Genomic DNA, 21,201 nt, shown 5'->3' with positions numbered 1-21,201 from the left:
TTTTTTATTTAACTGAACCATAAACAGCTAGCTTAGGTAATCATTTGTAAAAAAAAAAAAAAAAAAAATTACAATATTTAAATTTTGTACTTTATGTAAAGTGTAAATGTAATGTAGAAGTAAGTAGGCCTAAGACGCTGTACATAAATAATTATTATATTAATGGCTTTGTAAAGAATCAATGTTTGCAAATTACTGCAGTATGCTACTGTAAATATAAATGCCCATAAGCCATGTTTACTGTCTACATATTATTTCTAAGAATTAAATCAAATTATAAGCCATTAAATAAATATGAAACAAATAAATAATAATAAAAAAATTTATCAATTTAATAATTTGTGTAAATGCCAAGCTATTAGCTTAGAAAATCATTTTAATCTTATATTCTGACTTCATGCATATATGTTACTTTAATTCACATTAATACATTCGTTTAAAAAATAACCTCTCTGTAACCCGTCAGTTGACCACTGAAAGCTCATATACATCAGTAGGGGTCCGTTGGTGTGACATCTGCATAATACCTCCATTCATTTAAACGAAATCCAGTAAAAAGACTTCTTTCCTCCCCCTTAACGGACACCGAAAAGCTGTGTCAATACCCTGTTGAGCAGGAGAAATGGGAAGTGAGTCAATGCGAGCTTGTTCAAATCCAGGGCAGATTGCCCTGCATCAAATTGGGGTGAGTTTTGAGAGTTTGGGTTCAAGATCTGCGCTGGGGTCAAAGAGGACAATCAGGTGTGTGTGACTCACTACAGCATGTACAATCACAATGGATCACATGTCAATCGGTTCACCATAGTAAATAAGGGGTGTTTCCAATCAACACACACATAATAATGAATAAAATAATTTTAAATATATATATATATATATATATATATTTTTAGCTTGAGATGTGTAACATAGAGTGTTGTCGAGAGGCCAGTTTGGGAAGGCTCAGTACATTATAAGGTCTTTAAACGTTTCAAAAATTGTCAAGACATTTTCAGGGCAGCCAAATTAAGACATGAAGCAGACATCAAGTATTTTTGTGCACTATGAATCCTCTGTTTCCATTACTCATTTGCCAGGAGCTAAATGCGAAGATAAGCCTACTTGCATTGGCAAGAATTAGTCATAAAGAGATCAAACAAATATTAGGTTTGGTGGTTGGTCAAGGTCTTACGTTATCTTAACAGTGTGTATCTCTTCATTTTATGACCATTTTAGAGCTATTAGTACACTTCACCTCTTACACGGTGTCCTTTATGCCAGCGTTCCTCAAAAACAGCAATGGACCCTCATATGGTTTTTCAAACGATCCTCAGGGAACATCTAGAACAAAATATACTCATTAATGTAAGCAATTTCTTTTACGTAATAACTTGCATGACATTTTCATAAAATGTATGGCCCCTCTGCAATTACATCAGGGACAACTAGGCCGCTGATTTTATGATTTATTAAATTACATTAGTATATTAAAATGAACTACATGTATGCTACACAATTAGAACAGATGTAGACGTTCTAAGCCATATTTCAGTCATTTGAGAACAAAATGTTTCTATCCCATGATGACCCTAATCCCAAACAAAAACTGAAGCATCAATTTGTCACCTCAAAGAAAACACTGCGGTTCACATGTTGGTCTGCAAAATTCACTTGAATGAATATGTGCTTCTCGTTTTCGTTTTAGAGAGCAAAATGCCGATTTGCAATCAGGGCTCCTACTGTCAACAAAAAAATACTGTGTCATGATGGTCTGAATGACATCTTTTAAAGCTTTTTCACAAAAATATTAACAGGTACAACTGTTTTAACATTGATAATAATACACAATAGAGCCAGACCGATATATCGGCAGGTCAATATTATTGGCCGATATTTCCAAACTATCAGTCTCGGCAGTTATAATGGCCGATAAATTAATATTTCAAAAATAAAATAAAAATGAACGAAACACGCGTGAAACATGTCATGAGTGTTGGAGTTGTATATTTGTAGGCACATCATAGACTAGACTACCACAAAACTAGCTAATGCCACGATCATCAGTCTGTTCTGTTGTGACAATAAAAGAAACAAGTTTCTTTTTAAAATGCATTATCATATTTTAGTTAAAACTCATAAATAACTACACATAACTAATGTTAGAGAAATCTGTTAATGTTTTGTTGCGCGTTTCAGAGAAAAAAAAAATACTGTATATATCGGCCGATATATCGGAATATCGGATTTTAAAACCAACAAATATTTGTATCGGTCAGGCTCTAATACGCAAAAAAATTTTGAGCAGAAAATCAGACTGATTTCTGAAGGATCATGTGAAACTGGATACTGGTGTAATGATGCTGGTAATTCAGCTTTACTATCACATAAATAAATTACGTTGTAAAATATATGGGGGGAAAATCATTTAATTGCAAGAATAATTCATTCTATTGAATAAACTGTGATACAATTTATAAAATAGTAAAAAATAATGCACACACATAAACTCCAAATGAGAGTACACATTCAAGAGCATTTAAACCTGCAGTACAACACATATATTGATATTGCAATTTTGATGATGTCACCACTTTGCCTGTTCATAACCGTTAACTAGTCTCCAGGGGCGAGTGAAATCCTGTCCCTAGTGAACTCCCCCACCCTCCACCCCATCAAACTTCACTAAACTACAACAGTTATAAACTAAGCATGTTATACGGGTCAACTTTTCACCCCTAAGCCCAGACAATACCTGCAATTCACTGACTTCTGGAACATATTTAGAAATAAACCTAAGCGGTTACTCGTGAGACCCCTAAGGTTGTTCGATTCGTAAAGTAGCAACACAGAGAAACAATGTGCTAGTATGAGAATCAACAAGCACAGTTTGTGTGACCAGACACAATATGTTTTCGTTTGACCCCTCCGGGGTTTTCCAGGTAATTAAGTTTTTATTTTACACACATGGTTTATAGTTCACACATGTGAATATATTGCAGGTTTTGTATACGTTGCATGTAATGAGGTGTACCAGGGCATTACAGGTCCCTTCTTAGGACATTATAAGATGTGGCTGTAGAAAGTACCAGAGGGAAATGTTTCCTATGGGAATTTCTGAAGAAAACATTCAAAGTGTATCCAAGCAATTCTGTTAAATGTCTGAAATGTTGGCCGTTGTAAAGTTTTCTCTAACATAGCCAGTCTTATCACACTGCCTGTGACAGGGTTCATGGGTTTAAAACAATAAGTTCCCATTTATATAACCTATAAGTATGGGTTTATTGATTAATTTATGCGCCATAGCGAGCAAGTTCAGTTGCTGTAACCAAGATAATCAACTTGGTTGGGTTTGTGAAGAATATAAAATACCTATCGGCCAAAGGAAGTTTCTACCCATATAAGGATATGAGAGTATCTCACACTTCAAAAACTTGCAGAAAAAGTTGGTGAGTCAGCACTTTAAAGTTTGAACTGTGAAATTCCAGCACCATCAGACGCAGACTGATATTTGGTTGAGAGATTCTTGCAAGCTTTTCCAGTGTCCCTAAATATACCACACCAAAGGCCCGCAATAGAGCTATAAAACCGGTACTGCACAGGAAAATGAAGTTTTGACATATATTTCCAAAGTAGAGTCATCATATTCAAGCCCACCTGATGATGAAGACTCATAAACTGTTGACAAATAAGACAAATATATCATCTTAAACACTGGTATGAAACTTAAAGGGAAATTGGGGTTCATTGGAACAATTTTCATTCATTGTTGATTTTCTAATATGACAAACATTTTATTGGGTTATTTTTAATAAGTCAGCTGCTGGGTAATTTTTACTGTCAATACAAATGATGAACCCCCTCACATACCTATTCAATGCTGGGTCAATGTGACCCAAGGTTGGGTAGTCTGTGCCAAACCAGTTAAAACTGGTTCAGAAAACATCCTGAGTGGAAATTTCCAGAATGAATTTAAAGGTCGTATTACGGTGTTTTTCTATCAAATTACAAAGGTACAAATAGGAACACGTCTGTAGTGAGACATGGGAGCGTTAATGCACTATAGCATCGCAGATGTGTTATTTGTTTCATGGGTTGAAATCTAAATTTCTGAGAGATGAGATCGCAAAAGGTAAAGCTGTTTTGATGCGGATTTGCAAATATGAATATAAGTATAAGATTGAACTGGAACAGTGATGCCAGTTTTCTTCCCACAGATTCCCATTCGCTGGTTCTGTCACTTCCTAAAGTATTTTCCTATTATTGTACGTAAATGACCGACTTGCCATTGAATAAAACATATTTTATACGATTTGTCCCTGTCCTATATTATACAACATTGTTTTTAGAGTGCATTTTTATTTTTTTAAAATGAAAAATGTTCAATATTAGGTTAATTGACCTGGCACTATGTTATAACCCAGAAAACGGGTTAATGTATAAAACAAAAAGCTGGGTCAAAATAACCCAGCATGTGCTCTGTCCAATATTTCACCAGCACCGGGTTGCCAAACAACCCAAATTTTTTTTTTTTTTTAAAGTGTAAATGCAAATGAAAATGAAATACCCAGACACATTCAATGTTAACAAGTAACTGTTATATCCTTTTTTTGAGAAATTTTGAACTTTTATTTTTGAATCAATGATTGTAGGTAAAGAGGACAAGCTCATAACTTTTTTTTTGTGAAAACATCCTATTATGGCCCAGAACTGAATCCTGTGCCAATCAAATCCTCTAGCCTATCAACGCAGTCTCCCCTAAAGTTGTGATTTGAAAATTCAACATGCCACTCAAGGGCACTCAATAGTCCCCACTCCCATTTTTCTGCCTCCCTCTACCCTTTACCGTCTCTCTCTCTCCCACTCACTTTACTAAACTTGTGCCCAATTTGAATTAGAGCCCTTTCTGCTCCTGACTCACACAGGGAAGGCAAGCAGTCCAAAAACACTGGAATTTATAAATTTACCAACAGATTAATGCAAGACACAAAAACACTGAAAAGAACAACTAAGACAAGCAAGAAGGGACAATACTAGTTTGGTAAGTTTATTATTACTATTATTATTAATAGTTATTAATATTGATGTAGCTTAAAGTTTGAGTTCATACAGTAAATGCATTATTTAATATGTATGCACTTTAGTCCATTAAGGTCAGTATTAAATTACAGTTTTATTGATTACTTCTCAAATCCCATTATTTTATTAATATTCAATTTTAAAGCATGTGATTAGAAAGATAAAATGCAATATTCAAATTAAAATTAAATTATATGGTTATATATATATATATATATATATATATATATTAATATCTATCATTTTTCATTCATTTCGTCCAAGTTACATTGAGGTTTGGTTTATGGGTGCAAATGGCCTTTGTATTTTTTTTTATACAATTTCATGACAACATGTTTGTTGTAGTTTTACAATTTGCATTTTAAACATTAGCTAATATTTCTAACTTTTCATATTGAAAGTAAAATTCTCCTGATAAGGCTGGGCAAGGTGTGTCGTAGGTGAAGCTACCTTTCGAATCTGATTGCAAGTGTGCATAATAGTTGTGATCTATGACCAAACGCATGCCAAAAGCTTACACTGTATGTAGTATGTTCATGTATGAACATGACATACTTTCACTGTAACATATTACAGTACAAGGCTAGCTTACCTGCCACTGTGTGTATTGAATGTGGACAGTGTTCTGGTTCTGTGGCTCTCTTGGGGGTTTGGCCATTTAGGGGCTCCTGTGGAATACAGTGGAGTGTTTACATTGGCTTTAACGCAGGCCTGGGTACATGAGCACAGACCACAGCAGGAACAGAACTCTGATTATTGGCCTGAGCCTGATGGGAAGAGAACATACCACACCGGCTGAATGGAGATACTGTGGAAGTCCTCTCTCCACCTCTACTTGACAAGACCAGAATATAACTGTAGACGTGAAGTGGCTTTTGAAAGGCAAATGTGACTGGTCATTTTAAAGTAGGCAAGACACAGCTGACTTTAAGACTAGAGTTGGAGCTATTCAGTGAGCAGATAAACTTATAAAGAAGTCATTTGTAATTAAAAGTATTCATATTAATAAAATGCAGTTTATACATCCTGATTTGAAACAGTCCATTTTGGTTGTAAAAAAGAAAAGTCATCATTCACTCACTGTGGGACGTTATTTATTCCTCTGGAATAGAATGTAAACTTGAGGAGATCCTCCATGACTCACCTCAGACAGCTGAGTTAACATATTTCCGTCTATTAAGCAGATGTTGAATGTAGCGCTTCTCACCTCACACAACCTATTTGTGTGTATGTGTGTGAAAAACATACTTTCATTTCAGAATCTATTGGAAAGAGAATAGATTAAAATATAACAAAACACCCAAGCTACAGCGACTACAGATTTTTGTCTCTCAGTGCAATATAAACCAGTGAAAGCATGCTCAAGGTCTCATTTACTTGTATAGGAAGTGGTCTTTTGTTCTTAGTTCTAGTCCAGTAAAACAGAAGTAAGGCATTAGAGGTGGGAGATAAAAAGCTGCTTCAGGGCCGTGCCAGGATGGAGGTCTCCTACAGTCACTCAGTGCATTTAAAACAGCCTGATTCAGAAAACCTGTGCAACTGCCAAGAGGGAAAAATTAGGCAAAGTGGTAAATGATACACTGTGTTCATTATCAAATTTAACGGTGCCATTTACATATCATACTCATACAAGAAAATATTGTTGCTTTTTTCCCCAGGCAGATTTGACAGTAGCCATTGATTAAAATTCAACTTACCAAGCTCAGAACGCTTCCTGTTGCACAAACAGTGAACTATTCTTCTAAAGAGAGAGACAGAGTGAGACAGGGGGAGAAAGAGTGTATGTGTGAACATTTAAATGGAAGAGTGAATTAATGACGTCATGTTTCCAATCTATTCCAAATTTCCACCTAGAGTACAGTAGCTCAGTCACTCAGGCCGTGTGAAGACTCGGAATCAGGGAAACTCCCTTTGAAATGACTTGATTTGCACAGTTCAGTGTGCCCTGGATACATGCTCAGAAAAAAAGAGCAAAACTTGCACTTTTACAACATCTTGTCACTGGGACAGTATTTTTAAAGGGTAACTAAACCCCCGGTCAGAGCCTGACTCCACCCACTGGCAATATTTGAAAAATGCTGAAAAAGTGGGCAGACCCCAGCGGAGATAGAGGGGACGAAATAGATGCTAAAACACTCTATCCTGATCGTTTTCAATACTGGCAATTCCAACTCCTGACTCTCTACAGTGGTTTTCACGAAACAAGCTGGTTTTTATACTGCCGCTCATACCAAGAGCATGGTGAACTGAAACCTGCGTATGTCACGAAGTGCGGAACATCCAATAGGAAAATTCAACTGCAGTAGCCATCGTTCAACCTGAAGAGGGCAGCACTAAGATGTTTTTACACCATATATTGTAGAAATAAAACACTATACACAAACGTCAAAAAAAGTTACTCGAATCAACGACTGGTATTAATAAAGATCCATTTCGTACAGATCTAACTAAAAAAAGTTGGTTTAGTTACTCTTTAAAAAAACATGTGTACCTTATCTACCCCTAAAGGGTTCATAGTAGTACCTTAAGCCAGGAATCCAAAATACTAATATGTAACTTCTGGGTTTATAAGAAACAAAGTTTTGCCTTTAAGGGTACTGCCCCATTGAAAAGCTATTGTACCCCTAAAAGTATGAATTAAACTACTCTTTTTCTGTATTTTTTTAAGGTGAATCATGTCTCTGACTTGGCTTCTGCTGTATACATGCATCCATGCCATTTATGGCAATATATTGTTCGGAGACATGGCTGGTAGGTGAACATTTGGTGCATTTTGGATAGCTATGTTTCATTTCTTTTAAGTGAATGAGAATTTCAAAAAGTTATGTTGTGCAGATCAGGACAGCACCCTCAGTGTGAGCATCCCTGTGGAACAGCCACTGCAACCCCTACTTGGCGGGAGCATGGTCATACCCTGCTACTTTCTGGACAACACTGTCCAGGACCCTGGTGCCCCAACCATCGCCCCACTGTCCCACCGTATTAAGTGGAGCTACATCTACAAGGGCAAAATATCCCTCATTCTGGTTGCCTCTGGTGGCTTGGTGCAGGTTCAGACCGACTACTTGGACCGGGTTCATATGGTGAACTACCCCATGGTGCCGACTGATGCTACCATTGAGATCTCAGAACTCCGCTCCAGTGACTCTGGCACCTACCGGTGTGAGGTCATGCAGGGGATTGAAGATAACTATGATTCAGTGGGGATGCAAGTTCAAGGTAATGCACTTTCAAACTTTTCAGGCAAAATAAAGGACATTTAACAAACAGAAAGTGAGAATTAAATTAATGGGTCACATTTTTACAGGTATTGTGTTTCACTACCGAGCTATTTCTACCCGATATACATTGACATTTGAGATGGCAAAAGCAGCCTGCATCCAGAACAGTGCTGCTATTGCAACTCCCGCACAGTTGCAAGCTGCCTATGATGATGGGTACCATCAATGTGATGCCGGCTGGCTTTCAGATCAAACTGTGAGGTAATGTGAAAAGGTCAATATCTAATAACTATATAAATAAAAACGACAAGCAGTCAATGCACAATCAATACAAAGGAACTATAGAAAAATCTCATTCATTCTCAATAGGTATCCTATTCATGAGCCAAGGGAGCCTTGCTATGGAGACAAAGAAAATTTTCCAGGGGTACGAACATACGGAGTCCGAGACATCAATGAGACCTATGATGTGTACTGTTTTGCAGAAAAAATGTCAGGTACCTCAGGCAGTGTTTCCAAAATAAAAATGTATCTAGTTGGTGCGTTTGTTTTACTTTATGGGTTCTCCTCATCATCCAGGCAAGGTTTTCTACTCCATGTCTGTGGAGAAGTTCACCTTTGCAGAGGCTGAAGATCAGTGTGCAAAGTTGGGAGCCCAATTAGCCACCACGGGGCAACTGTACCTGGCATGGAAGACTGGCATGGATGTGTGCAATGCTGGCTGGCTAGCAGACAGGAGTGTGCGGTACCCCATTAACATAGCTCGACCCCAGTGTGGTGGGGGGCTTTTGGGAGTGAGAACGGTTTACCTGTTTCCAAATCAGACTGGTTATCCATACCCAGACTCCCGCTATGATGCAATCTGTTATGAAGGTAAGAACAGAGAATGTATTTCATATTTTAGCATTTTTTGTTTTTTTGTTCGCTATAGCATTTAAAATCATTTACACATTCCAGATCAATCATATCATAAAATCATTAAAGGAATAGAAACTCAAAAATGAAACAAATACTATTAACTTACCATGGGCCAGTTGTTCAAAGGTAGTAAGCTGATCGGATTTTGGTTATCGGATTGGATCAAATCTTGAAAATGGGTTGTTCAAAAGGGAAAGAAGGAATCTGCAATCAGATTAGATCAGAGAATCCAATCCTAGTTTTAATCTGGATCAAACCTTCAGTTTGTGTTGTTCAAAACTTGTCAGTGGGATTTGGATAACTTTGATAAAAAAAAAAAAAAAACAGGATTATCCTGATCCCAACAGGGGGTAGGATTCCAAGGTGGATTTCAGGAAGAAAATGTAGTAAAACTTTAAAATTGATTGGTCAAATAAAACATTTTTCATGAAGTTGCAAAGAATAGACAATGATAGAGCATCCAAGCAGATCCAAGTCCTGATATGACTCAAAAGAGTGTACATTCTCACAAAGATTGCCAATTATTTTTCAGAAAACACTAATAAAGTTTTCACAAAGACCTCACCATATCCTGAAATACACACTACCACCGATTCCATGTTCAGTGTGGCTACAGTCACCTCAAGCCCATCAGACTATACTGAAGACGTGACCACAGAAGGGGAGGCCCGTGGGCAACTGGTTACAGATGAGCCTCTTAACACCACAAGCATAGAAAGTCCCCTACTACCTTACAACATAACTGAGGTTGAGGAGGATGCCATCAAAGTGGCCACAGCTCTGCCTTATCTGGGATATGAGATTGCCAAGGACAATGTCACAGCTAGTAAGTAAACTAAACTGAAACCAATGTGTGAGATAGACACATAACTTAAGCACTGTAAATGCCAATGCATCACACACCACTGAAGGATCTTATGCCGACATAACATTAAATTATTGAGCCAAAAAGAAATTGCATGCACTAAATGGTTCCCAAATATTAAATATGGCCAAATCTTTCCTCACCCTAGAAACGAAGGGAGTGACATTCCACCATCGGGCTGAATCGAGGCGCTATGCTTACACCTTTGAGGAAGCTCAAGTGGCGTGTCAGAAGCTGGGAGCAGTCATAGCCACCCCTGAGCTCCTTCAGGCTGCTTATGAAGCTGGCCTTCATCAATGCAGTGCAGGTTGGCTACAGGACCAAACTGTCAGGTAAACATATTTTTCACAAAGTACTGCCCTATATGTCCAACTATATGTCCAACTATATGCCACACTATATGGGCATGTTGACAGACACCATCTATTATATTCAACATTGTTTTTAGGTATCCAATCGTGCATCCTCGAAAGAAGTGCTCTGGAGATCAGGAGGACACCCCTGGTGTGCGTACCTACAATGTTAGGCCTGCACATGAGCGTTACGATGTTTACTGTTACATGGACCAAATAAAGGGTGGGTAGAAGTTTGCTCATGACAATTATACAATTGACTTATTGTATATTTAATCGTCTATAATCTTGCTGTTTGGTCTTTATCCCTTAGGGGAGATCTTCCATGTGAGTTCACTAGCAGGCTTCACCTACTACGAAGCTGCTGCCCATTGCAGAAAACTGGGTTCTACTCTAGCCTCAACTGGAGAACTATATGCAGCATGGAATCAGGGTTTCCACAAGTGCAGTCCTGGCTGGCTGGCTGATCGCAGTGTCCGCTATTCTGTCCGCAACCCAAGCTTCGGTTGTGGTGAAAACAAAACCGGAGTCCACACTATTTATGCTGAACCAAACCAAACAGGCTTTCCAAACCCATACTCCAGATATGATGCATACTGCTTCAAAGGTATAACAGCTTTTAAGCCTGCATGTACGAGTTTCCATTGAAAGACAAGACTGGGTGTTGATCTCTGAGATTCTTATTTATTTTTCAGCAAATCTGTCTATACTCCTTGATGAGGATGTGTTGAATGGTACAAGCTACAAGGATCTTAACATGACAGACCTTCAAGAGCTGCTGAGACCTGGTATCAAATATATTTGATTTCTCCACTTCCTACTGCTAATTTATGCTGCATTATGGTCATATTTAGGCATGCTTACTTTCAGTGATCTGTGTTACAGTTCGTCCAATTGTCCCTCCCTTGATTGTGGACCTGTCTGGATCTGGATCAGGCTCAGCATCAGGCGATCCTGATTCCAGTTCTGGATACATATCAGGGAGTGGCATACCCAGTGGGAGCACATCTGGTTCTGGCCAAAGTGGAGAGGGATCAGTTCACCTTGTGAGATTCCAAGAAGGTGCAGATACACTGATATGGCAGACTTCTGCCTCAGGCAGTGCTTCGGAGGCTAAAGAAGGTAGTGGCAGTGGTAGTGGTGCTATCATTGCTTTAGAAATAGAATCTGGGGACCAAGAATCTGGAGAGGAGTCTGGCCTCTTCCCAGCACAAAGTGGAGCTAGTGGCCTTCCATCAGGACTCAGCAGTGGAATTAGCGGTTCAGGAACAAGTGGATTCTTCAGTGGTGGGGAATCAAGTGGGTCAGATGTGACATTTATAGACACAAAAATGATTGATCTGACTGCAAGACCATCTGGAGAACAGGAATTGTCTGGTATTAACCCATTTGACTGGACTGATGTTAGTGGTTCTGGCTTTCCCTCTGGCTTTGGATCTGGCTCTGCCATTGACTTTGGATCTGGCTCTGCCTCTGGATTTGTGCCTGGCTCTGCTTCTGGCTTTGGATCTGGCTCTGCCTCTGGATTTGTGCCTGGATCTGCTTCTGGCTTTGGATCTGGCTCTGCCTCTGGATTTGTGCCTGGCTCTGGTTCTGGCTTTGGAACTGGATCTGCCTCTGGATTTGTGCCTGGCTCTGCTTCTGGCTTTGGATCTGGTTCTGCCTCTGGATTTGTGCCTGGCTCTGGTTCTGGCTTTGGATCTGGCTCTGCCTCTGGATTTGTGCCTGGCTCTGCTTCTGGCTTTGGGTCTGGATCTGCCTCTGGATTTGGATCTGGCTCTGTCTCTGAAACCTCAACTTATCCTGGTCATCCCTTGGGTGAGGCGTCTGGCCACATTCAGAAACAAGATGGAGAGATTGCCATTCTAATAGAGAATGAGGTATTTGAGTTGCTATTTAATTCTACCATTGGACCAGAACAGGGTCGTGGATCAGTGGAGATCAGTGGAGAGGGCAGTAGTCAAGCACTATATGTTGAGGAGATCTCCATATCTCTTTCTAATAGAACTTTATATGAAGATTACTGGAATCCCAATGAAGCAGATGATCTCCTACCAGAAAGAAATGAGCAACTTAATTTCACCACACAAGTGTTTGATGTGTCTGATCAGTCACCTCTGAACACCACACCACCCACCACTGTATTCACCACTTCACCTTCACAACAAACGTCAAAAGCTATGGAAGAGCCATCTGTTACTGATGGTAATAACTGAACAAATATATCCTTTTGTTGTTATTCAACTAGTGAACAACAACCTTCATGTTAACATTTGGAAATTAAGGTGAATTTATCTATCTTTGGCAGCTTCTGCTAACCCCTGTGACCCAAATCCCTGTGGTCAAGGTTTATGCTCTCTACAAGATGGCAGTGCAGTATGTCTGTGTCATCCAGGATTTAGTGGGGAAAACTGCTCAACACGTAAGTTAAATGTCAGAGCATATTGTTGCTGCAATATCATATTATGTACTGCATCTGTTGTGACCGAAGGAAAGATTTAACCATCCATCTCTATTTCCTTTGTCTTGCTGTCTTTTTACTTCCTATATACACTTACTTCCTACGTCCTACAGATTGAAATTGAACATGAATATATATATCCAAGGGGGTGTATGTTTATGATGATGACTTACTAGGGTATTTGAAATGAACACATTTTGCCAAGTGAAGTACCTAGATGTAACCCTGCACAGTGTATAGAGAGCTGAGTTGAAACGCAGTTTGACGTAACTAGCCACCCCTTAAAGAATACATAATAAAAACTATAAGAAATTCATTGCTTCTTTTGTGTTGTCAGTGAAACAGGGATGTGCCGACGGGTGGGTGGAGTTTATGGGCAGCTGTTACATCCATTTTGACGAGCGTGAGACCTGGACCAGTGCTGAGCAGCGCTGTCAAGAGCTAAACTCTCACCTGGTTAGCATATCCTCCCGACAAGAACAAGAGTTTGTAAGAAGTGAGTTGAATTTGATTTCTTATAAAAGATAAGTACCTGCTTTTTGAAAGCACTTATACATTTCTAAACCCACTAGCTCAAGCTCATGACTATCAATGGATTGGACTCAATGACAGGGATGAACAAAATCAGTTTCGCTGGACAGATGGAAGTCCTTTGGTGAGACTTTCTCTACATTTTTTTTTTTTTCAGAATTGAGTAACATCTATGATCTGAAGCATCTGCAGTATGTCATTGTTTCAACTAGTGCTACTTTCTCTGCAGGAATATGAAAACTGGAGACCCAACCAGCCAGATGATTACTTCAGCACAGGAGAGGACTGTGTTGTAATGATATGGCATGAGGATGGCCAGTGGAATGATGTACCTTGCAACTATCATCTTCCTTTTACCTGCAAGATTGGGCCTGGTAAGAAGAGGTGATAGACATCTAATCAGCCCCACCTAATCAGCTATGTGAGCTACATCACAATAGCTATTTAATGACATTACAGTCATTATGTTATGTTTATTACCAATGGATATTGTAAATCCAAAGCAACTACTATTCTTGTTTTAATTTGTTTTACTCTAGTCACATGTTCATCACCTCCTGAAGTGAAGAATGCCAGGATGTTAGGCATCAGGAAAGATCGCTACCCTGCTAACTCCATCATTCGATACCAGTGTGACAGCGGATTCACACAACGTCACATTTCTGTAGTGCACTGCTTACCTGATGGTCAGTGGGAGAAGCCTCAAGTTGAATGCATAGAAGGTTAGTATATGCCACACACACAAGAGGAAAAAGTTAGTATGTTGTGTTTTATGGAGTAAAGCTCCAACTCAAAAGTCAACAAAATGTCTGTGTCCATGTTATTACCTACTTCAACAGGCAAAACAAACAACAGGCTACGGAAAAGATTCCTCAAGAGACTTACCAAGGCAGTCAATAGTCAGACGTGGAGGAAGATCCTCTAAACAAGATGAAAAACACACACTTTAACACATCCAGAGGACTGTTATAACCTGTACAGAAGCCTTAAGAAAATCTCAATGACAAGGGAATAACCTTATGTAGCGACTAACTTTATGTAGCCTGTCTGGCTGATTGGTTTACAAGTTCTACTCATAGCTCTATTTTGGAGAGAAGAAAAAAATATTTGCCATTTATCTGTGTTCATTTAAATATTTTTTGGCATTTTAGGATTGTATTTCTACCACTTTTTACCCTAACACATAAATGCTAGGTCACAAGAGATAATCTAATCTATAATAATTTATAAAATCCAAAAAAAAAAAAAGATTTACTTTACCATTAGCGCATTTCCTTCCAGGCCACAAGGTGACACTAATTCTTACTTGTGTGAGCACTTTCCCATTGTTTGTGATTTTAGGCTATGTTCAGAATTAAATACTAGTTTACTACTTTCGGAATATGGCACAGTATACTATATATACTGCCTACAAGTTTTTGTTGGTTTTTTTTGCTTTTGTTTTTAAGTAAGTGAAATAGTAGGCATTGAATCGTCACATGACCTATTACTTTGCATATGAGAAGCATCAATAAAATGTGCATACAAGTAGTATAGCAATATGCAATTTCAAACATAGCCTCTAGTACTGTCCATTATGTTTCCCAATTTGCATACTCCTATTACATATTTGCCAGTGATTGGAAAATGCTATTTTTTTTAATATGTAGAAACACAATAACAGTATTGTGATATTTTTTGTTTAGTATTGTTGCATACTGTTTGCATTTAAATGTACGCATTAGGATGAAGCTACACAATTAGCTTAGCTTAATTTTTAGGTTCATTTACACGTGGCAGGATTGGCCTTGCATTCCTTGTTTTTGTTATTTAAAAAGAGGACACAAGGGTTTTGAGCAATATTAGCCCAAAAAAACAAAGCACAAATGCACTTCAGAAATCTGCCAGAAATAGTGTACCATCCAGGCACCTTTGGCATACTATTTTCAACATACTATGATTTGAGATGCAGAAAAAAAACGTATCTGCCATACTATTTAGGGTAGACAGTGTTGTGATTGGGACAAAGTCCAAAAACATCTGTGTTTTAGGATGCACAAAGGTAACATTATCTGTACCCATGGATAATACTTAAGTTCAGAACAAGACAAAAGGCTTTAATGACCACAGCTGGAAACAATTACATTTAATTGCATTAGTATTTCAAATTCTTCAATTAAGATGTGTCTTTTTTATTTGTTTTGTTGTTTGTTGTAGTATAAATGTTTAAATATCTAGTTGTATCTCAGTGAAACTGTGAAAGTTCCCCGGCTTCTTCTAGGTCTGATTCTAGGTCAGCTTGCAAATGTTTCCTCAGACTAGAAAAATATAATATCCTGTCTACATTAGCTGTAATGATACAACTATATTTGTGACCTTTCTGTCACAAGAAGTGAATGGCTCCTAGTGGCACTTATTCCATGTTGTGCAATGCATTAGCTTTTACTTAATTAATTTATTAATTCACAAGTTCACATGATTTGTCTAGGCCTTCATTACAGACTTGAGCTCTAATATAAATTTAATTTAGTAGATATCAAACAACCTAATGTATGTAGAGACAAGCCGTATTCAAATGAGCATAAAGCGTCAGAAAACAAGACAGGAATTTTCAAACAAAGCATATTAATCCAACACACAAAGTGTGCCCCACAACATTTGATTGACAGAGTCAATCGTTTCCAATACAGCGACCCTGGAATTGCTCTGTTCCCAGCAATATCCATCTCTCATTTTGCACTCTGTCACTGTCATCTCTATGCTGAGCTCATTTCGGTCCTTGTACCCCTGAAATAAACAGACTAAACGAGAGTGAATAAATGTGTTTTACTTTTAATACCAGAGACTGGTTAAAAACCAACCACTGGAACACAAAAACCAAGTAGCAAAAATATGGCTGTTTTCGAAAAGCCTTTCCAAACATTCCATCCATCATTGTCATTGGTCAGCCAAACAGATAATCCCGCCCCAAATTTATGCCATTGGTTGAGCCAATGTTGCTGTTGTCTGGATGTTCCAACAGTCACAATGTGTTCATACTTTATGGGGAAATAAACCTACCAATAACTTATAGTATTTTTCTGCGTATCAAACTAGGATGGAAAATTTTTTAACATTAAAACTTTCTAACATGTAAGTTGTTGAAACTGTTCTGTTTTCACTAGGTAGAACTTGTTTTTTTTCTTCCCTAATGTCTTAATGTTTACTCTATACACGGTTCCCACATCATGAACAATGTTCCATAACTTTTCCATGACATTTTCAATCATTCTTTGGATACTGAAAATAAATGGCCAATATAAATATAAATGTGTTTATTACAATTTAAGGACTATTTTTGTTGTTGTTGACATTTGTTATATTTTCATATTAGCACTGGGAACCCTGAATTATACACAGTGGCACCAAATTTGGACAAATTAGGCCCTGTCTAAATTGCATTGTGTTAGAAAATGTTAAATCAAGTGGCACTTGTAACAAATTCACCTTAAAGTCATTGTGATTACATATAAACAAATGGTGTTAAGGTAGAAAATAAAGTGTACAGATGATTTTTGTCTTCATTTTCAACATTGTTTATCTTTTGATGTATCATTTGACAAACTTCTGGAGTGATATATATTGTGATAGGCCTATTTATGGTACACTCTGTCACTGGGTGTACCAAATGGTACAAAAGCTGTCACTGGGGTGGTACCCCTGCACCTTTGTATCAAAAGAGTACATATATTAGAACCTCAAATGTATTCAAAAGTGTACATATGAGACAGCTTTTGTGTCATTTTTTCTGACAGTGTTTTTCTTTCTTTAATATAAAAGTATTGATGAGACACCGGTCAAAACAGTTCATGTGGACATTCACCCAACATTACTCAACACACACAAGACTTCAATTATACGGCAAACAACACCGTGTCTATGACATTTTCTCAAGGGAAAGGAAAATCCTGAAAGCTGATGAATACACCTCTCTTACCTAACACTGTGCATCTTTATGTGCATTTAGCTGAGTGAAAAAGCGAGACTGAGGAACACTGCTGGCTTTTCATGTGCCTCCACCGCCCTCGATCCATGTTTGGGAAGCAGGTGTAAATAAGGCACAACTTTGAGGCCAAAGCATCCTGAAATCCTGTGGAAATAGGGGTGGGATAATCATACCCTCTCCCATATTTGTTAAACAGCGTCACCGTTATGAATGATGTCGGCGGTTTGCTCTAACTGAGACAGTTGTTTGTTTTTGTTCTCTGAGCGATCCCGCTGAGTCATTATAGCGCGCCCCCTGTTGGTCAGGATAAGAAACTACCCAAATGTCATACAGAGCACGGGAAGGATGATTTATTCTAACACAAACAGGCCTTGTCTGCCTGTCTACGTGATTTATAGGGTGGTCTGGACATTTTAAATGGCTGTAAGTAAACACATACAGAATACTTGTTGGGAAAAACTATTTATTGGCAAGACATTGGCTTTTCAGATGACGACGTCTCATATAAGTCATGCATACAAATGTGATACCAGCAGATGGCACTGACTAACTGAGATTTTATTATTGTTTTTGCATTAAAATGCTACATAGCATAATTCAAGAAATAAAATCATAAAAACATTTTTAAAAGACCCACCACAAACTTCAGGCTTTAACCCTAAAGAGAACATTGTAGAGCTATATGCTGAATGAAATGTATAACCACTTTAACCTTCTTTTTTTTCAAGTGTAAATCCAAATCAGCACTGAGAATGTTGTTTTTCCACAGTATATTATTTTAAGGGGAATTCCAGGACATTTAATTTCAAATCAAGACACAATACAAACCTGTTATTATGATTTGAATATCAGTAGTGTAGTACTAAACTGTAGTTTGTGGTTTTCACAGAAGCGTTTATACATTTGAAATGAATTGTACAGTTTACCAGCGGACTTTGTAGCAATACACGCCATGTTTTAAATGCTTTGGAGGGAAGCCAAAGCTGCGCACACCTGGTTCTGATGTACCACAGTTCACCCTGGGTTTGATGATTGGGTAGCGTACACTACCGTCAGCCAACCAGCCCGCATCACACTGGTCAAATCCCACAAACCTCCAGGCCGCATATAACTGGCCAACTTTAGCAATGTCACCTCCATCGTTCTGGCAGGCCTCCACCGCTTCAGTGAAATTTAGTTGGATAGGATGTTGCAAGAAGTAGACCTCTCCTGAAGTTAAAGAAAGACAAGGTATTTTCGCATCATATTTGGTGACTTGTACAAATATGACCTCGACGCCAATAATTGACCCCAGATAGACTGCAGAAGCATAATATAACTGGCATATCAAGGCACACAGCTTTAAAATATATGCATGACTGATTAAAAGTCATGGGGAAGAAGCCATTTTATTAATAATGCTTGTTGGCAGGTTGATTTTTTTCAGAATGAGCTATGCAGTCACAATTGCAATATACTGAGGGGAATTTACTATTAATCATCTTGGTCTGATTTAAAATATAAAACACCTGTTGAAAGGACAGCTATGGGAAATTTTAAACATATGTTGTTAAAGATTACATGGAAACACATGTAGCCTAAGCCAAGACTGGATGAAGTTATGCAAAGGTATATAGAATAATAAAAACTACACTTGTCGGTGTGAATATGCAACAAACATTATTACCTCTAATGGACGAGGTGAAGCAGAAGGCATCAAACCGGTCCAGATTTTTGTCTCGAACGCCATAGCTCCGTACACCAGCTGCCAGGTCGGTGCCACCACAAGCCTCTCGTGGCACTGAGACAGGATATTGTGCCGTCCCATCAACAAGCCACCCAGCGTTACACCAGTCCAGACCTTCCTGCCAAGCAGCGAAGAGCTGCTCAAAGGTAGCCAGGTGTGCATCTTGCTTCTCGCATGCCTCCTTAGCCTCATGAAAGTTCATCAGATAGCGCCCCCTTGGGGAGAAGTAGGGGAACACCACACCTGTGGAGCACACAATGCACCACTGAAGAAACTGTACTGCATACTTAAAATAATAATAATAATATCGCAAAAAAATAATAAAATAAAAATTATATTGCTTAGGTAAAGCGGACTGGGCTCATGACGTACCTCGAAACTTAAGCTGTACAGTCACGCTCTCGTCCTCGAGACCATCAATAATTTCACAACGGTAACGGCCGGTATCGTCGGACTGTATCGGGTTGATGACAAGGGACGCATCGCCTGGGACACTCCGGCGGAGCCGCACGCGTCCTTTGAAGTCTCCGTAACTCCGGTGACGTGTGCCGATGGCCACCATGACGTCACGTTCCTGCCCTCCGCCGTTCACGGGCAGCCAGAACCACTTGACCCGTGTTCGGCGGGGCGCACTGAGCACGGGCTCGTAGCGGTAATGACAGGGCAGCGTGACATTACTGCCCTGAACAGCTGACACAAAAGACTCAGGAGATTCAACGTGAAGACGGATCTTGTGGAAGTATACTAAAAAAATAATAATAATAAATAAAACATTAAATGAGTATGCCTAAATATATATCTATGGCATAAACTATCCTAAATGTAGGCCAATATTAAAAATAAATGTAATACAATATATTATATATATATATATATATATATATATATATATATATATATATATATATATTAAAAAATAATTAAATTCAGGGAGGCTATAGAAAATGGTTGTTCTTCAATTTTAAATAATATTAATAATACAAAATCTTTAAAGCAATTTTAGTTTTTGGAACAGGGTATAGGCTAGCTGGTTTGTTATTTTGCACACTTGTAAACACGTGAAAATGTCAAGAGAAACTCGTAAATAAATCAACTTACTCTCCTTATTTGCATTCCCATTTCCATTTCCATTAACAATGTCCTGATAATAATAGCCATTGGAGTATCTCTGTGCAAAGCTTCCAAGGATCAGGTGCATAAGAAAAACCAGCAGATGGCGTACACTCCTCATATTCACTGTGTTCCCCTGTATCCCACAGATTTACAACAGGGTCCTTACATTTTAAGACATGCCAAGATGTGAATAAATATCAGAAATGAGTTCATCAAACAAACCTAACGCAACACAAATTTATCTTTTAGTAACCTACTTTTAAAGTCTGATTCATTTTAAAAAGAATTTGATTTGCTCGCCATAACTGGTTGTCATACAGTTAGCGGCTAAATGGACGATTGCAGAAACAAAAGTAACTAGCTATACATTAAGAGACATAAAAAGTAGTTACCTTTAGTTAAACTTAGTTCACAATAGTCAAAGTTAAATATATTTGCCAACGCGTTTAACATAAAGGAAGTCAGCGTTATTGTAGTTAAATTCAGCATTCAAAGGATCTTCTGATATGCATATTAAATTATAAATTAATTTTCGCAACTTACCAATGTAAAATACTTTCTCAGGGTCCTTTTGCTACAACTACTCTGTTCATCGTCCGAGGTGAGGGATAATAGCGCTCGCTTGCTCTCTCTCTGTAATAATATTGTGGAACGTGCGGTGACGTCACAGGCATCTCTTTTGAAGTTCTCCAGCTCGCGAACAATAATAATTGTGGGGTCTACAAAGCAGGCGAGGGCTGCCGTCCATCATCACGGTATAATTTTACAGCATAAGGTGTGTTGATAATTTCCCAAAACTGAAACTGGAGCTGTGCTCACAGTGCCAGCGAGAATATTCCACCCATGTCTCTTGTTACGTTGATTTGTCACAAAAAGCAACAATTCTTATTGGCCCCAGAGGCTAATGCCTGGCCTAATAACACAGTTGGTAATAATAGAGTCACATTGTCACATACCTATTTGTTTTTTACATTCCTAATGCACAGAGTGTTAT

General features: G+C 38.4%; 2 protein-coding genes and 1 long non-coding RNA gene across 7 annotated transcripts; 1 reads left to right on the top strand and 2 right to left on the bottom strand.

Annotated features, from left to right (window-relative positions):
* Positions 1–67: 67 nt before the first annotated feature.
* Positions 68–11,406, bottom strand: LOC120459108 (uncharacterized). Of its 3 annotated transcripts, none has more exons than XR_016150618.1 (6): positions 11,277–11,406; positions 6,433–9,398; positions 5,843–6,317; positions 5,648–5,723; positions 1,235–1,320; positions 68–606 (listed from the first exon to the last, which is right to left on the bottom strand). It is a non-coding gene; the product is annotated as an uncharacterized LOC120459108 (long non-coding RNA). The 3 variants fall into 3 exon arrangements; XR_005617265.2 differs by lacking the exon at positions 11,277–11,406 and having other exon boundaries at positions 69–606; positions 5,843–5,927; positions 6,200–6,317; positions 6,433–7,729; XR_005617266.2 differs by lacking the exon at positions 11,277–11,406 and having other exon boundaries at positions 71–606; positions 6,433–6,594; positions 6,753–7,729.
* acanb (aggrecan b) lies at positions 7,729–16,934 on the top strand. Of its 2 annotated transcripts, XM_039647046.2 has the most exons (17): positions 7,729–7,806; positions 7,891–8,274; positions 8,363–8,537; positions 8,646–8,773; positions 8,856–9,149; positions 9,727–10,020; positions 10,208–10,391; positions 10,508–10,635; positions 10,726–11,019; positions 11,108–11,200; positions 11,298–12,617; positions 12,721–12,834; positions 13,211–13,369; positions 13,446–13,528; positions 13,634–13,778; positions 13,944–14,126; positions 14,244–16,934. In XM_039647046.2, exons 1-17 carry the CDS (start codon positions 7,731–7,733, stop codon positions 14,327–14,329), a joined length of 4,140 nt encoding a protein of 1,379 aa, XP_039502980.2. In that variant the 5' UTR covers positions 7,729–7,730; the 3' UTR covers positions 14,330–16,934. The 2 variants fall into 2 exon arrangements, with proteins under 2 accessions (XP_039502980.2, XP_088983557.1); XM_089127431.1 differs by lacking the exon at positions 14,244–16,934 and having other exon boundaries at positions 13,634–13,788; positions 13,944–14,029.
* Positions 16,935–17,872: 938 nt separating this feature from the next.
* hapln3 (hyaluronan and proteoglycan link protein 3) lies at positions 17,873–21,051 on the bottom strand. Of its 2 annotated transcripts, none has more exons than XM_039695152.2 (5): positions 20,751–21,051; positions 20,193–20,340; positions 19,467–19,838; positions 19,035–19,337; positions 17,873–18,577 (listed from the first exon to the last, which is right to left on the bottom strand). In XM_039695152.2, the coding sequence occupies exons 2-5, from the start codon at positions 20,323–20,325 to the stop codon at positions 18,291–18,293; spliced, it is 1,095 nt and encodes a 364-aa protein (XP_039551086.1). In that variant the 5' UTR covers positions 20,326–20,340; positions 20,751–21,051; the 3' UTR covers positions 17,873–18,290. The 2 variants fall into 2 exon arrangements, with proteins under 2 accessions (XP_039551086.1, XP_039551084.1); XM_039695150.2 differs by having other exon boundaries at positions 17,875–18,577; positions 20,193–20,368.
* Between the last annotated feature and the right edge of the window lie 150 nt (positions 21,052–21,201).

Source organism: Pimephales promelas, chromosome 25 (assembly GCF_988280905.1).
Source record: "Pimephales promelas chromosome 25, fPimPro1.hap1.1, whole genome shotgun sequence".
In the NCBI taxonomy this organism is placed as follows: Eukaryota; Metazoa; Chordata; class Actinopteri; order Cypriniformes; family Leuciscidae; genus Pimephales; species Pimephales promelas.
This window is presented reverse-complemented; position numbering and strand designations above follow the sequence as displayed.